The sequence below is a fragment of the Anopheles maculipalpis genome, chromosome 2RL, assembly GCF_943734695.1.
Source record: "Anopheles maculipalpis chromosome 2RL, idAnoMacuDA_375_x, whole genome shotgun sequence".
Lineage (NCBI taxonomy): Eukaryota > Metazoa > Arthropoda > Insecta > Diptera > Culicidae > Anopheles > Anopheles maculipalpis.
The window spans coordinates 92,674,080-92,689,556 of record NC_064871.1 but is presented as its reverse complement, the minus strand read 5'-3'; the positions used below and the strand labels follow the sequence as shown (position 1 = coordinate 92,689,556).

Below are 15,477 nucleotides of genomic sequence, written 5' to 3'. Positions count from 1 at the left end.
GCTTTTCACTGCTCAAGCAGCTGTCAAAAGATTTAAACAGGGAATTCCCTGTTGTTGGCAGTTGTAGGACAGAAGGTGAGACAACCATTTTCATGCATCGAAAACTAACAAAATTAGCGATCAAGTGATTCTATTGTTGAATATTTTTTTTTTTTTTTTATTCATAAGGGACGGCCAGGCCGTATTGCTATATTGTTGAATATAAATAATAACAAATTCAAGATGCATCGTTACACATTGTTGCACATTTTCTGCCGTGGAAAATAACAAAAAACCATTTAAAATGCTTCAGCCATGCCATGCTATAAAGCCATGCGTCATGGCTTTATAGCAAAACAGCATGTAGCGTTGGACTGTCATTCGCGATGTCAATCAACAATTGCATAAACCATTGTTGACGAAAATTGAAGACGCTTAAACAAACAAAAAATGGGTTCCGTACCGAAAGGGTAAAGTGTTTGCTGATCTGTTTTTTTTTCTCATTTTACACCTAAATAGAAGATTGACACGATTAGCTTCATCTAATTTGTTGTTTTTGGTTTACTTTCTTACAGCTGGAATGACTACACAAACTATGGGGAAGTGCTAGTAGACACATTCATTCCGCTAAAGGTGCCACTGTCGCGGGTGAGTACGCTTTCCATTGTATGATGGAGGGAGGGATTTTTGTTTATTCATGATGTGCGGAAACTCGTCGGACGCCGTTTTCCGTGAGGCAATTGCTACTGTACCGATTTACGATCCGATCAGCGATTTTGAAGAAATAGGCGACAGGAGACGAACAAGACAAAACACATTCTGCTGCTGGCTAGTGATGGGAAAGGTTCCGAAAAAAAAGAACGAGCGGAGTCCGTTCACACCTTAAGAAGAGCGGAACCGCTCCAACAGGGTTTTCTACGTGGTAGATAATGCATTAGGGTGGCCGGCCACCCGGTGGTGTAGGCGACAGAGGCGCCGGTCTTCAAACGACAGGACCGGGGTTCAAATCCCATCCGGATCCCCGTAGTGAGGACAGACTACCCAACTACGTGGTATCGACATATCTAGTAAGCCATTCAATTCTAGTAAGACCTTCTGCCGGCGTGAACTAGAAGTAGAAGGTCGAGGAAACACCCATAGAGCAAATTTTCCTTCTTGTGCTTTTGCCCACTAAAATTTTGATCTCGCTCCCTCAAATCCGATCGAGGGATATTGACTCACTCAAAGCTCTCTCGGATCTTTGCCCGCTTCTTTACAACGCTTGTTCGCAGGCAAAACATTTATTTTTGGCGATGCAAAACTGTTACTATGGTTATCGATTTGGTTTAATTGTGTTAAGACCACGACTCTAATAAAATTAAATATTTGGAACGATCACTCCAAGGATCTGTGCAAGAATATTTAGAGCAATCGCTCCAAGGCACTATACAACGATATTTGGAGTGTCGATCATAGAAACAATATTTGGAGCGATAACTCCAAGGAACTCAGCAGCGATATTAGGAACGTCGATGATAGGAACAATATTTGGAGCAATCGCTCCAAGGAACTCAGAAGCGATAATAGGAGAGTCGATCATGTAATCTAATTCATAGGAGTGGTTTTTTTTTTTTTGACGGAACAGAGGAGCAAATTTTTGTTTAAATGTGATGTCGTTCACCCCGGAAAAAGAACGGAACCATAATTTTCCTTTACTACTACCAATCCGCCTGCGACAACAGAGCATAGCAAAGCAACGGCAGTATTCCATATTGTACGGCGGTACGCGCACGCGATTATGCATCGGCCCGACAGACTGATGGTCACCGGAGATAGTGCCTTTTCTGATTTGCGCTGGGACGGCGGCATTTTTTTTCAATTCACGATCCTCCCTCCCTGCCAACCTACCTTCTCCTTAGCGTCGCTCACACGTGTCGGAAGAGTGGCCCGGGGGGGGGGTGGCGGTATGATTCGTAATCCTTTAAGTTTGTCCCATTTTTGGAGCTCGATCTGCTCGTGCGAATCGTTCGTATGTATGTTGTGCACACATTTGGACGTGCCCCGTGCACTGGTTAGTGGGTTTATTTATGTGTCTACGGATCATGCATGACACATCACGCATCTCCTCACTCTCGGGAGAGTCTAGAGTAAAAAAAAAATAGGAAGAGTTGTGTTGCCCGCAGCAGCACACTGCACATACAATTTCTCCCCGCATATGTGCAAACGCCATTTGCACCGGCGGTGATTCATCATTCCTTTTACAAAAGACACCAATCGTAAAGTTCGAAGCGGTGCCCCAAGGTAAGCACCTGGTGGCAAAGGAAAGAAGTCTCCCGTTGTTGTGCCTTCTGTTTGTGCTTGCGGCGATCAACTTTGTTCGTCCAGGGTTGGCCACAACCAAGACATCACTTGAAGCAAAACACTCGCAACATTGATTGTAATTATGCTTCCCTCCCGGTTGATCGAATCCCTTTCTTCTTATTGACGCAACGACTAGAAGTCACTATTTTCATGTAAACTTTATCAGAAAAACTCCTTCTTTATCATTTCTTTGTTAGGTAAACGAATCCCTTCTCGGTCATACTAAGCAATAATGATGGTGCAGCTTTCGAAAATGAAACTTGATCAAATTATTATGGAGGTATGGTGTAGCGATTCGATGTACTGTGTATAATCAGTGCGACTATACTATCAATTTGTCCCATTCTTCGAAGAGATGATTGAAAAATGTCAGAGAGAGAGAGAGAGAGAGAGAGAGAGAGAGAGAGAGAGAGAGATTCGAAACAGAAAGTATTCCTCCATTCCAGAGGTTGCATGTGACCCCTATTAGAATCCTCCCAGCCAAGCTCATCCGACTTGTAAGGATTACTGGAAGTTGGATGGGAAACTTTAAAATCTCTTGTTTGAGCCAATAATTACGAACTTGGCCGTTCTCCTTTAAACCCTTGAAACCGGCAATTCCTTGCGACCAATACATCAAGGAGCAGTGACGGATCCAGTTTCTTAATGTCAAGCTTAATACGTGGGCCCCCTTTATGAGGCCCCTTTATAGCAGCTGTCCCGGAGGGCTAGGCACCACCCACTCCAGCAACAATTAAATTCGCCACTGCGCGGGAGCATCTTCAAGGAGGCGCTGATCTTCATACGGCAGGACGGGTATCGTTTTCCCCGTACCCTTGACCGACTGTCCAGCTCCGGGTAAAATCACATCAATTAAGCCAGAATCGACATGCCAAGACCGTTCAACGTTTTTAACGTCATATATCGGGTTTGAACCCCGTATGTGTGGTGCGATAATGGAAGAGTCGTTGTACAATGACACACGCGCTTCATTTTGTAGAACGGAGGCGACTTGCCACTAGGATTCGGTGAGCTTATATTCCGATGAGCGGCAAAAAAAAAAAACGGCTGTAGGTAGTACCTGATGAGTGAGATAATTTGGCGGACATAGTGCCGGGTTTGGGTTCAAATTTTGTCAGGACTACGGTTCACCCGTAGTGAGAACTTAACTATCCAACTACGAGATATCAGCAAGTCTTGTAAGCCTTTCGATGGCCAGCGTGAATTAGCAGGTCCCTTAGCCAATAAGAGGAAGCCCCCAAATAAGACAATCAAGAAGCTTTTTTCAAATATCTTCTAAACTAAAAACGCATCTGATGTGATGACAATTGCTGCATCACCTTTCAATAATTCCATTAGGAAGCGGACAGAGCTCCTAATGCTATGTTTCTCTGCCCCGCCGTATTCAGTCTCCGATTATGATTTAATGCAACGTATAAACATCACATCCACACTGTCTTGTCCCCGCACCTCTGGTCCGGGCATCCCATTTTATTAACGAGAAGTGAAAAAAGGAAAGCCCTCGGTAAAAATCAAGCAGCATTCATGTTGATTGTAGTTATTTCCCTGCGTGTAAATTGCACGTTGGACCGGACACTTTACGTTTGCGATATGGTCGCGCAATCGACCACCTGCGTCTGTGTGGGATACTTTCCACACCTTCACTCTTTCTCTTTCCCGCACTTAAACAAACAGTAATATCCAGCACACCGTACAGCTCCATCATCATTATTGCCCCTTTTTGGGCGCTACCGTTTGCCAGTGTTTCTAAAGGGCACCAGCGCAAACACACAGTGCATTCCTCGATCGGTCGGGGAAGGTGTGTGTGTATGTCTGGTGGTGGTAGGATTATTACAAAGTTTAACACATCCTTCATGCGCGCGCCACAGAAGGATGCGTGTTGCGGATCAAGCAGAAGAATGTCTTAATTGTGCAATTTATCTTTTTCCGCCCTACCGAGCGAGCAACCCGAAGCTGGAGGCAGTTGGTGACCGGGTTGGTAGTGGTAGCGGTAGTAGTAATAACAATAATAACAACAACAAAATATTGTGTGATGATATCGGCGACGATCAACGATGATGGTGATCATCATCGATCCGGATCGATTCCTTTGCTCCATGTGTGTAGAGAGTTGTAGTGTGGCAATGTCCGTTTCTCGCAGGCAATTTCGTTCGGCAAAGGCAGTAGTCGTCTGCTGGCCACGGTCAACCTCACCCGTGGTGGTCGCGTCCATCACCGATGCGATGGGAGGAACCGATGTAAACGGATCGATAACGGAGATCTGTGTGCACTTTTCACCGGGGTCCACCACACACACACACAGACTGCGGCAGAAGAACTGGGAGAGGAAGAGAGTGTTCATTAGTATTTGCACGCAGTTTACAAGCGCGAACGAGTGCGGATAGGTTGCTTCTTTGCGCGGTCAAGAGTTGGGTGCGATTATATTTTGATAGCTGCGAGATATGCTCTTGTACCACAGATAGTATGGGGTCTCGGAAAACCCATTTCCTCATATTTGGCACCCAGACAAAGCGAGCAAGACAGGAAGAAAGAAAGAGAGAGAGAGAGAGAGAGAGAGAGAGAGAGAGAGAGAGAGAGAGAAAGACAGGAGTCCTCGAGGAGTCCTCGCGAGTGCGGTAAGCTATTATTATGTAAAATGTAATATAACAAACATTCTCGGCCTCGCCTTGGCGAACAACACTATCAACACAACAGTTTCCCCCGCGTTCTGTGTGTCCTCTGTGTCTGTGTCGGGGGACGCCTCATCGAGTGTCGTCCATGCTGGCATGATTCAATGTGGCTGCTTCATTTCGAAACAATCCATCGCGGTGGCGGCACTCGTGCGGCTCACTGTTTTCCTTGCCATTCTTCGGCCATTCCACGCACTTTGTCTTTTCGCGCGCATTCCACAGCCTGACTGATCCGTGAAGATTCGATCACCCGATGGTGTGCTATCTGTCTGGGTGGATAGTGGACAGAAAGGCTCATCAACAGCATCATCATCATCATCATCATCAGCATCACTGCCACATTCAACACTCAGAAGGCATCAGGGCTCAATGTTTCGCGGGCCCTATCGCCCATCCAGAACTGACGACATATATTCGTTGTCCGGGCCCGATTGAAGTCGCGATGTATTAATTAAAAACAACAACAGCAGCAAAACAGTCTCTGATAGCAGAAGGGGACAGCACAGAAAGATCGAAAGGAGGTAATATGATCGCGCTAGCATGCGTGCGAGCGCGCGCGCGCTTCCTCACAATTTCCCAAGAGATGTTGGCAATGTTGTCGCCGGAACCCTCCCGCCGTAGCGAGTACGATCTTGATATAGGGAGGCGCGGGGGATACGGTTTTAATGTATTATTATTGATAATTAATATTTTTTTGCTCCCTTTCTGTGGTGTCCATACCGCGCCTCGCGCTATAGGCGGCCCCTCTTCTTGGTGATGGTGCCTCATATATAATTGAAAGTAGACCACCGGCGACGTTCGATCGCCAAATCGATCGATTCGTCACATTTCCCCCAACCCGTGTGTGGGAAAAAAAAGCAAGAAGGATGTGGTGGACCCCTCCTTCACTTCAAGATTTTGCACCGCAACAGCGCGACACATTCCAGCAATCCTGACTAGGCTACTTCTTTTTTTTTTCTTCCGGAAATTAAATCCACCTATAAAGGACACGGCATACCGGTTGGGGTTGGGGTGCTGCAGTAAAAACTCATGTAAAGGAACGATTAGTGGTGATGAGGTTTGCTCAAACCAATCATTTCACTCTTCCCCGGGAATTCTCGCGGGGGTAAATGAAGTTTACACTGGTGATTAGTGTTTGATTAGAGATCGAACGGGTAAGATCAAGGTTTGTGCGCTAATGAACGCACCGGGGCACTCCGGAAGGGTTGGGGGAAGGTACATTCAATTGGGAGTGTACTGCAATATGATAGAGCTTGCGCGTTATGTTGTTAGCCGCGCGTCATTTGAGGTTTGGGTTGAGTTGAGGTTTATGTGCACAGTGGTTTTCAATGTGTCTAATCGTAAGGATGATTTTGATGCACCGTTCACCCTCGCAAGGACCCATTCCACATGGTCGTTAGGTTAAGAGATGAGTTAGCCACGGAAATGGCCAAGCTACTTTCTTCTGTTTTAAAAGTCTCGTTCGCATTAAAAAGGAATGAATGCTTTAGGAGGTATTCATCATTAAAAACTCTTGAAAGCGTCTTAAAAAGAGATAGATAGATAGATAGATAGAGAGAGAGAGAGAGAGAGAGGGAGGGAGAGAGAGAGAAAGAGAGAGAGAGAGATAAGATATCAATTTAGTATTAACATATTATTTATTTCTATTTCTGCAGAACATATTCGTCCCTTCACACGCACGATTTACACCGGAAGATGTCATGCTGCAGCTAAATGTAGGTTTGATCATTGATCTAACAAATACAAAGCGCTACTACAATCCGCGCGAGTTCACCTCAAATGGGATCGATCATGTTAAGGTATCGATCCCGGGTAAAATGGTACCAAAGCACTTTCTAGTAAAGCGGTAAGACGACTAACGGTCAAAAATCCGCATCAGCTTTTCAATAATGGGTTTCGCATGGCATTTCTATATTGATTTCAGTTTCATTCGTCTAGTGAAAAACTTCCGGAACGATTCTAGAAACGAGAGTAAGTAAATCAATCATTTCCAGATGTCACATGTTCTGATACCATCCCACTCTAGGGAAGCTGATAGGTGTACACTGTACCCATGGTTTGAACCGCACCGGGTATCTCATCTGTACCTATATGATCCAAGAGCTAGGATATGATCCAATGGAAGCAATACAATTGTTTAACACAAAACGTGGCCACGAAATGGAGCGCAATAACTACTTGGAAAACTTGCAATGTATGTTGCCGGGCAGACGAGAAGAGCCGGTATACATATCTAAACAGTATGATACAGTACAGGACAGGAATAGGTGGTCACGGCAGAACCGGGAGGAGGATTCAGCAGGAATGCAGCGAGACAGGTCATATCGGAGTTACGACAATTCAGCTTCAAGAGATCATATGAGACCAGCGTATGGCTATGACAATAATCATCATGAACGTTTCAACATGTACACAACATCAGACCGTAACCAGTTGAAATGGGACCCTACAGTCAGACGTGTCGTATCGCATAGTACGCACAATTTCCGGGTTCCATCTTACCGGAACGCTTTAACAAAAGAAACAGGAAAGCACTCAAGGTTTGAATAAGTGGTTGGATAGTGTTAAGATTTTCAAATCGATCATTTCTATTGGATTTATTAAGAATGTTTACTTTATACAAATAAAAAAAAAACTATAAAAAGCGCGATCATTATACTAAAGCACAAAGAGCAGAAAGAAAATGCTAGCAAAGTGGGAGGAATAAGAATGTGTGAATGCATCGAACGAACGAACGATCAGAATTCTTATTCTTCGCGGAAAGTGTATGATGATTCTCCGCGTGTGTGATGTCGCATAATTGACCAGCGAATATCGGTACTGGAAACGTAACGGATGTCTTTCCCGTGCTCGGTACGCTAATCAGACGCGCGTTATTTTACGCTGTCACACGAGTCTCGAGCGAGTAGATCGTTTCACGGCTTCGTTATGGCAAGTAACGTGTGCATTGCAAAAAAAGCAACTTTTTCCGATGCGTGGTAGAATTAAACTACTATGAATAAATCTTCAACTGAACTTTAACTTTAGGAAAAAGCCATAAATGTTGATCTAGAAAATCGCCCCAACCGCTTCTTTTTTCAGCAAAAACAACATCGCTTCACCATCTTTGTGGCCCTTTTTAAGGCATGTTTGGTAACTATTGGGAGGCTGCTGGTACTAAAAATCACATTGGTCAATGCTTTCCATGGAAAAAAATGAAACGGGATATGTTGTCCTTTTAACAATACGGCACTGGGCCGTCATAATTAATTATAAATAAATATGTTGTCCTTTTCATTTATTGTGTACCGCAGCTTCTGCTTAATGTGCCAGTGGTTTAAAATGGCCCCGATGAACAGGCTCCAGGCTCCAACTCTATAAACTTTCCCTTCTCCAGAAGGGTCAGAATTTGTTAGATATTTCCTCGTTAGTATCCCGGACAGCAGGAAATATGACACAACGGCAGACTTCTCGCAAAATTAAGAGATAAAGGTTTCAAATGTTGACACTATAGTCAGCTAGTATACATTGACCACTGGGGACCGGTGGGGACCGATTAACAGGTGACACCGTATTATGTCACGAAGGCTGAAGCGAGGAGTGTTTTTGGGCCAAACATAGAATTTTTCAGACAAACCATGTTTGACCTTTCGCAGAACCTGTGCCAAGTGCCGAATTGTGCTACCTTTGATATTGAAGAAAGAGCTACCTGAAATCGATCGCTAAATAATGAGTAGGTGAATATGATTCAGACTAATGAATCGGAAAGAATCTTTCAGCTAAATCAATTCATCTGAATCTCTATTCCCAAGATAGGTAAATCTCGAACAATTTATTGTTCTTTAAAGATGATTCTTTTGAGAATCGATTCTTGGTTTGAATGACTCTTCAATCCAGAAGATTGATATGAACGATTCTTCCTAAAAGATTCATTAAACACTAATACTACTTTATACTCTAATGATATATCAAATGGGCAGCTACATATACGCGATCAGTGAATCTATTAGCCCTCGAGGTGTGAAGGACATACCCAGCGATAGTGGAAAGGAAAGTGAGTGCATATATGTATGTGTGGATGTGTAATTGTGAAGCGATAAGAGGAAAACGAAGCGAAAGAAGAAGAAAAATAAGAACGAAAAACAAACGCCTAGCATCTCTTACCAAAACGGCTGGGCTGCTCGGGAAGTTAGTGATGATGAGGACGTCGCGACAAAGACGTCGTGACAGGGAAGTGCGCGCGCTCGCGCTCACATTACAATGAAAGGGCCACCCCGATAAAAATAGTTTGCATTATTCATGAAACATACACGTCCTCTGCACGGGCACGGCACACAACAAAGGGGAAGAAAAGTTGCCAGCCGAGCAAGCAAGACACAGGACAAGACAAGACGAGTAAGCAAAGGAAGGAAAAAATAATGTAATCCCCATGCGTGAGCGCAAAAGGGCGAGTGGAGATGGTATCGGGGTGGGTAAAAGGGTTTTCGGGCGCAAAAGTGAAAAACGTAAAATATACATATTTCCGAGCAACCACACCACGCTGCAGCAGCAGGCCACGGAGAAACCCTCGGTCACGAAACCGCAGAAGACAAACGGAAAAACGTTGACAAAAGTTGATGAAATTGACGAAAGCAATGAGAAAATGAATATATGTACGTATGAGCAATGTGTGTGCGCGTGTCTGTTGCAAGCGGCCAAGGCAAACATCACTCAATCAGATAACGAGATAAATGGTTAATGAGTGTCGATCGTGGAGACCGGGGCACCCTCGGCTTGATCGTGGATGCATCGAAAGCTGTGCAAGACTCAGCAGTCATGATGGACAAACCAACAGACAAGACAGTAGAAAGCAGCCCTTTCGCGTGGGGGCGTCAGACCGGTGTGTGTGTGCGTGTTGGAAATTGACGTGCCATTTGCCAAGTAACGTGTGCCCTTGGCAATTTGGCAATTTAACATTACCGTTTTCTTGCGGATGAAAAATGTTGGAGAGCCAGTCGAAAGGAATGGTGGATGTCACCGGGTCGCTTGTGCATGTTAATCGCACGTAAATTGGTTTGCTGACAAGGAACGACAGGTTCGGATGTGGCGCCCTATTACCTTCTATTGGCCCATCCTTTTAGTATGCGAAAGGAACAGTAGGGGTTGTACAGCGAAATGAAAGGGAAGCGATTCCCTGCGACATGGAAAATGGGAATGTCTCCATTGTACCCGACTTTTTCATTTCACGGCTGGCAGGAAAGGGACTTTCGTTTTGTTTTCGGACAGCACACTGAAGAGATTCTCTTTTTTTATTATCATCAGTTCATAGGCAATTGCGCAGTTAAATAGTACTTTTCTCCCATTCTCCTAAATAGCAGGGATTTGTTGATTGCAGAGGGTGGGAACTAATCGAACTTCAGGTGCTTAGAAACCATACCGTGGATGAAACTGGACATTATTGCTTATCCAAAAGATCGTCTTTTGTAAGATCCTCTTTGAATTCTTCTTGGCTACAGCGGTGCCGGTCTTCAAACGGCTGGACCCCGGGATCCAAAACCCATCCGGACCGTAGTGAGGACTGACTATCCAACTACGTGGTATTGGCAAGTCTAAAAAAGCCATCTGATGGCCGGCGCGTGATCTTAGAGGTCCTTAAACCAAGAAGAAGTTTGGTCCTTAAAAATGCGAAAAAATATATCTTTATGAGGCAACATACTTGCTGGACTTACTATCCAGCAAGTAGGTCAGACCGTCAGGCCTTCTTCTTCTCCAAAATACCCAAATATCGATATTCACCTTCGAGTAAGCTTTGAAAAAAATTCCCAAGATAATCACCATGAGTCCTGCGGGATGTTTAAAACCATATCGGTGAGCCAATTTGATGTAGGATCGATCCTTTTAAAAATTACTCATTTCTCATGTTTACAAAATCTACGATAGCCATGGAGCTATGATCCGGTTTGCCATTAAGTGTCGCTTTTACTCGTAAACCCTGAGCTTTGTATTTATGGCAACTTTGAGCAATCGTTGCATTGAAGGTTTGCAGATAGTGGCCTCGCTCGGTTTCGTTTTAGAGGCTTTGAGTCTCTAAGACTATTGATCGCTTTTGCCACACTGTCGGATAATCTATCCAGTACGGCATATCGATACAGCTTTTCTTGTCGCCGATCGAAGTGCGAACCAACCGAGGACGTCCACTTTCTGGCAGCCTGAGACTTTAACCATCGAGGAGGATACGCTACATGCGGTATACAGTGACCAGATGGCCGCTTCCTCTATTTGTTTCGAACACGACTTCCTTCGCGAACATCGTTCATTACTTTGCTATTAAGTTTGTCACAGTTTTGTTAACATGTTTTTTAGAATAAGCCCCGGGTGAAAAAGCTAGCCTTGCTTCGGGATCGTCAATATCCTGACGCTCTCAATCAGTGATCCTGGGGCCCATCAATAACAGAGCAATCTCTCCAAATGGCGAAGAATAAAACGCTGGGATTAAAAGGATTTTTTTCAGCCGACATCTTGTGTGAGAAATCTTTCCATGTTCAGAGGAGATAATCACGCCAGTCAATCAATCAATATTTTAAAGTTGGCTGGCGAGGCGATCCAAGAGCCATATGCTTGATAGATTCATTCAATCAGAAAGAACCTAAGAGACCTCGTTGCTAGCTGAGCAAATGTTAATCTTGACTCTGTTTTGCATCGAAGATTCTTCCTTGAAAACCTTGCCATTTTAAAATTGTTGTAAGTATTTTTATTGACATATTGGGACATATTGAGTAGAAAGTGGTTGCACTAGCAATCACTGAAGGATCGCCGAAAAACTTGCAGTCGAAGATGCCTAATTCTTCCTCAGTGCTTCTTCTTTCAGAATGAACTTCCAATTTGGCCAAAAGAACTGACCATGAGAAAGAACCTGGTAAACCGGAAATGGCTTAAATTTCCTTACTAAAATTAGCATACCGTGTGGCAGAGCGAGATAGAAAAGAACACTCATACATATTACTACTTCATGGTCCCGGCTCTAATCTTACGTCCATTGTAGTTCGGGCCTTTATCATTTCCCTTCGCCATATTTATAGCACCTGCCATTCATTCATTCACATTTGCAAATTCATTCATAAGCCACCCGTGCTCATTCATCACGCGCGCTAGGCATGTGTGTGGGCATGGGTGGAACTGAATTAAATATTTGCGCCTGCTCTTATCACGCCGTCGTTGCTGACCTGATCCACTAATGCACTAATTGCTATTGGCGATTGAAAGTTGATGTATTGATACCTGTTTTTTCTTGTTGGTGCAATAAAATTTCCCTTTGGCAGAGAGTACTTTTACTCTTCATTTCGAAGGTTTTGGTGCGGCACTTACAACATGCGGCCTACAGCTTGCGGTGGAGCTGTAAGCGTAAAGCTCCAAAACCCAGCAACCAACAACGAGTACACATACACACGCTTCGTAAGTGTTTGCGTGCGCACTCGTGCGCAATAGTGAGCATCATTTTCCCACAGTACCTCCCGACTGCATATGTACCGCACTGCCGTCATTGCGCCTCCAAGAGTACCTTTTTCCCCCCCGCGGGGAGGCTTAAGTAACGCGAGGAAAGCACAGAGACGATGTGTTTTTTTTTTGCTTTTGATTTTCGTTTTCGGGGCGAGAGTCGGGGCGACCCTTATTGGAAAGGACCGCCTTGATTTAAGCAGACCAAACAGAGCAAACAAATGTGTGTCTGAGGACATGGGGGGGGTTGAAGGAAGGGGGAGGTGGAATGGGTGATGGATCCCGTCGTGGCCCGTACCACACCCATATGCCCACGCCGGGTGGACGGGAAGCGCAGCTAGGTTTATCGAACCAATAGAACTTCCCACCGGCGGTTGGGTGGTGTTTGTGGGTACAATCGCGCCACCAACGGCTGATGAAATACTAAAAACAAAAAACCCTTCGAGTGGCGGTGTGGATAAAAGTGTGCACACTGGTTTGTGTGGTGTTTAACCAAAAAAAAAAGAAAAAAGGGACAAAACAATAATACAGGCGCGCATCGCACCACCGGCATACCGTGCATCGTGCCGTAAAACAGGGAAGACCCCAGACCTTACTAGACAGTTCGATGACAGTTCGGGATGCGGGACACATTCCCGCGTGCGCATATGTTCCGAAACAGAGGGTCCCAGCGTTACACACATACACACACGCACACACCGACCGCGCCATTTGAGAGCGCTGTTTGACGATTTGATTTTGTAAAGCAAATATTTGCTCCGAAGAAGCACCGCTACATATAGCGACGCAAACGCAGCGCATAAGAATTCCACCGCCGTCTTAGTTATGTGCGATTGCACCAGGGGCCGCCGGGCCTGTCCACTGGGGCTGTCTGTGGTTATCGTTCGTTCAAAAGAGGTTTAGGGGAAGCATTACGGTCATTACGGTGCACAGTCCAATATGAACTTAAAGGAATGCTATTGTTGTCCAACTTTGGGGAAAGATCATAGAAAACAGGTTGCAAGGATGTGACGGACACCGAACTTCTCCGTTTTTGGGTTTTTTTTCGACTTAGTTAAGCTAATTCGGTAAGTCTGGACACTGCAGGACTGGGGGTCAAAATGGGTAACAGTAGCAAGGCGCTAACGTTATTATATAGAGAAATTAAGAGTTGAAACATGCTGCACTCTGCTTTTATTAGAGTAGAATGCAGTACAAACACCTTGTATGTAGTCTTAGTGACGCAAAGTCTCTATAAATGGTGGCGGATTAATCGCCAGGGGCCTCGCCGACCAACGATGCCTTGCCGACCAGAGGGCTTCATCGACCAAGGGGTGACCAGAGACGAGCTTCACCAATGAGGTAACCTCGCAATTAGGTAACGGCTAAGGAACCTCCTGTGAACGGGTCCCAATGTCCATCCCGCCATGATCCTCCAAACAACTTGATCCGCCACTGTAAAACAAAATTGTAACCGTACGGAGCCAAACTACCTTCAGCATGGTTTGGCGGGATTTTTGCAAGCATTGGGCAGGATCAAGGAGGACAATGAGTCAAGGATTCTCGGGGGGAGGGGGGGAGGGGCTAGGCTTTTCAAGGGGTCTCGTCTAATGAACAGATCATCTCCTGCAAAGCACACCTATTTATGCGTCAGTAAATCAGCATTTTCATGGCTGTTTACCCCGAGGGCATTCTTCGTACATTCAATCCTAGCTTTATCTCACCGCCTTCGCCTGATCCACGCGATTGGAAACCGTACAAGAGTTGGAGAATTTCATCTCATCCTGCGCCGAGCTAATACTAAGCTAATGTAGTAATATATGACGCAGCTTAAAGCTGCCGTCCGGTGACAGATGCGGAAGATTAGTGTGATATTACAAGCAAAAGCAGCAATATTTAAACGCGCGTAACCCCCTCTCCTGATGTCAGATGTTTGGTATTTAAGCAAACGCGGTACAAAACAAAACCGTCCCACTATTGAACTGACCGATTAGCGCACACACACGATCGGCCGATTGACATTATTGAGGACTTTTTGAAATATCATTCTCGCCATATATTATACACAATTTATTTCTAGCATGAGAATGCGAAACGGAAAGCCAGTGTTTCGTTTGGTAGGGGATTACAGTGCGAATAATAGTGTGGCCGTTTCTGGGAAACTGTAGATTGTCAATAAAACTACTGTCTGTGTGTGTTTGCAGAGCTGATTATAGCGTAAGTACGAAGTGATCCAGCACTATTTCTGTTTGGTAGGAAAACTATAAAACACCTAGATCTTTAGCTACTTAGAACAGATGCTGCTAATAGTGATGTCTAGCTATTTCAATTTGATAACACCGTAACAGATACGAATGTTTCAGATTACAAGATCACCTTGCTCTCTGACTGCCAAAAAAAAAACCCCCCGTTTAACGATAAAATTCGCACCTTTCTGAGGGTTGCTGTTGTTTTTTTTTTACTACGCTGTACGCCATCTCGCCCAACACTCCATCAGTCGCCGGAATCACTAGTCGTAACGGGCACGATTTAGCGAAACAGCCGATAAAATGTGCAATAAACTTTTCTATCCAGCACCATTCAGCGTGGGCATAGAAATAGCACTACACTCAATAAAAAACAACGACGAAAACAACCATTTGGTCAGCTCATGAATGAAATTTTCCCCTCCCGATTTTTGGACGCTTCTTACCGTCTCGGTGGTCTATATTTGGAGGTCCCGGAGCCGGTCATAAAAATCTTATCAAAGATTGCCAATCGTACTGATCACCGAACGCTACGGAACGCAGCGGAATGTTGTTGTTAGCTCCCTCTCTCGTATTACTCCCATCTTCTATCCACCTATTGAAGACCTTCGGGAGGTACTTCCGGACTGTTGTTAGGCACTATTGCTTTGGCAACCCATCCGCATATCAATCGGACTCGTCTGCAATATCTCATCGGACGGCTTACGTGTAGTTATTTCAGGGATTTGCTTGCTTCCGCTGACAGAGGGGGGTTTTCCTTTTGGACTAACATTCCCGAGTCATTTGTCAGCCCACAGGTTATGCAGTACTAA

General features: G+C 44.8%; 3 protein-coding genes across 4 annotated transcripts in view; all 3 read left to right on the top strand.

Annotated features, from left to right (window-relative positions):
* LOC126568217 (26S proteasome regulatory subunit 7) overlaps positions 1-15,477 on the top strand; it is a 277,427-nt gene that overhangs the window by 117,381 nt on the left and 144,569 nt on the right. The window lies entirely within an intron of this gene.
* LOC126568448 (uncharacterized) overlaps positions 1-15,477 on the top strand; it is a 271,865-nt gene that overhangs the window by 172,870 nt on the left and 83,518 nt on the right. The window lies entirely within an intron of this gene.
* Positions 430-7,538, top strand: LOC126567642 (RNA/RNP complex-1-interacting phosphatase homolog). Its single transcript, XM_050223861.1, has 6 exons — positions 430-449; positions 555-627; positions 5,854-5,856; positions 6,644-6,834; positions 6,913-6,959; positions 7,015-7,538. Exons 1-6 carry the CDS (start codon positions 430-432, stop codon positions 7,536-7,538), a joined length of 858 nt encoding a protein of 285 aa, XP_050079818.1.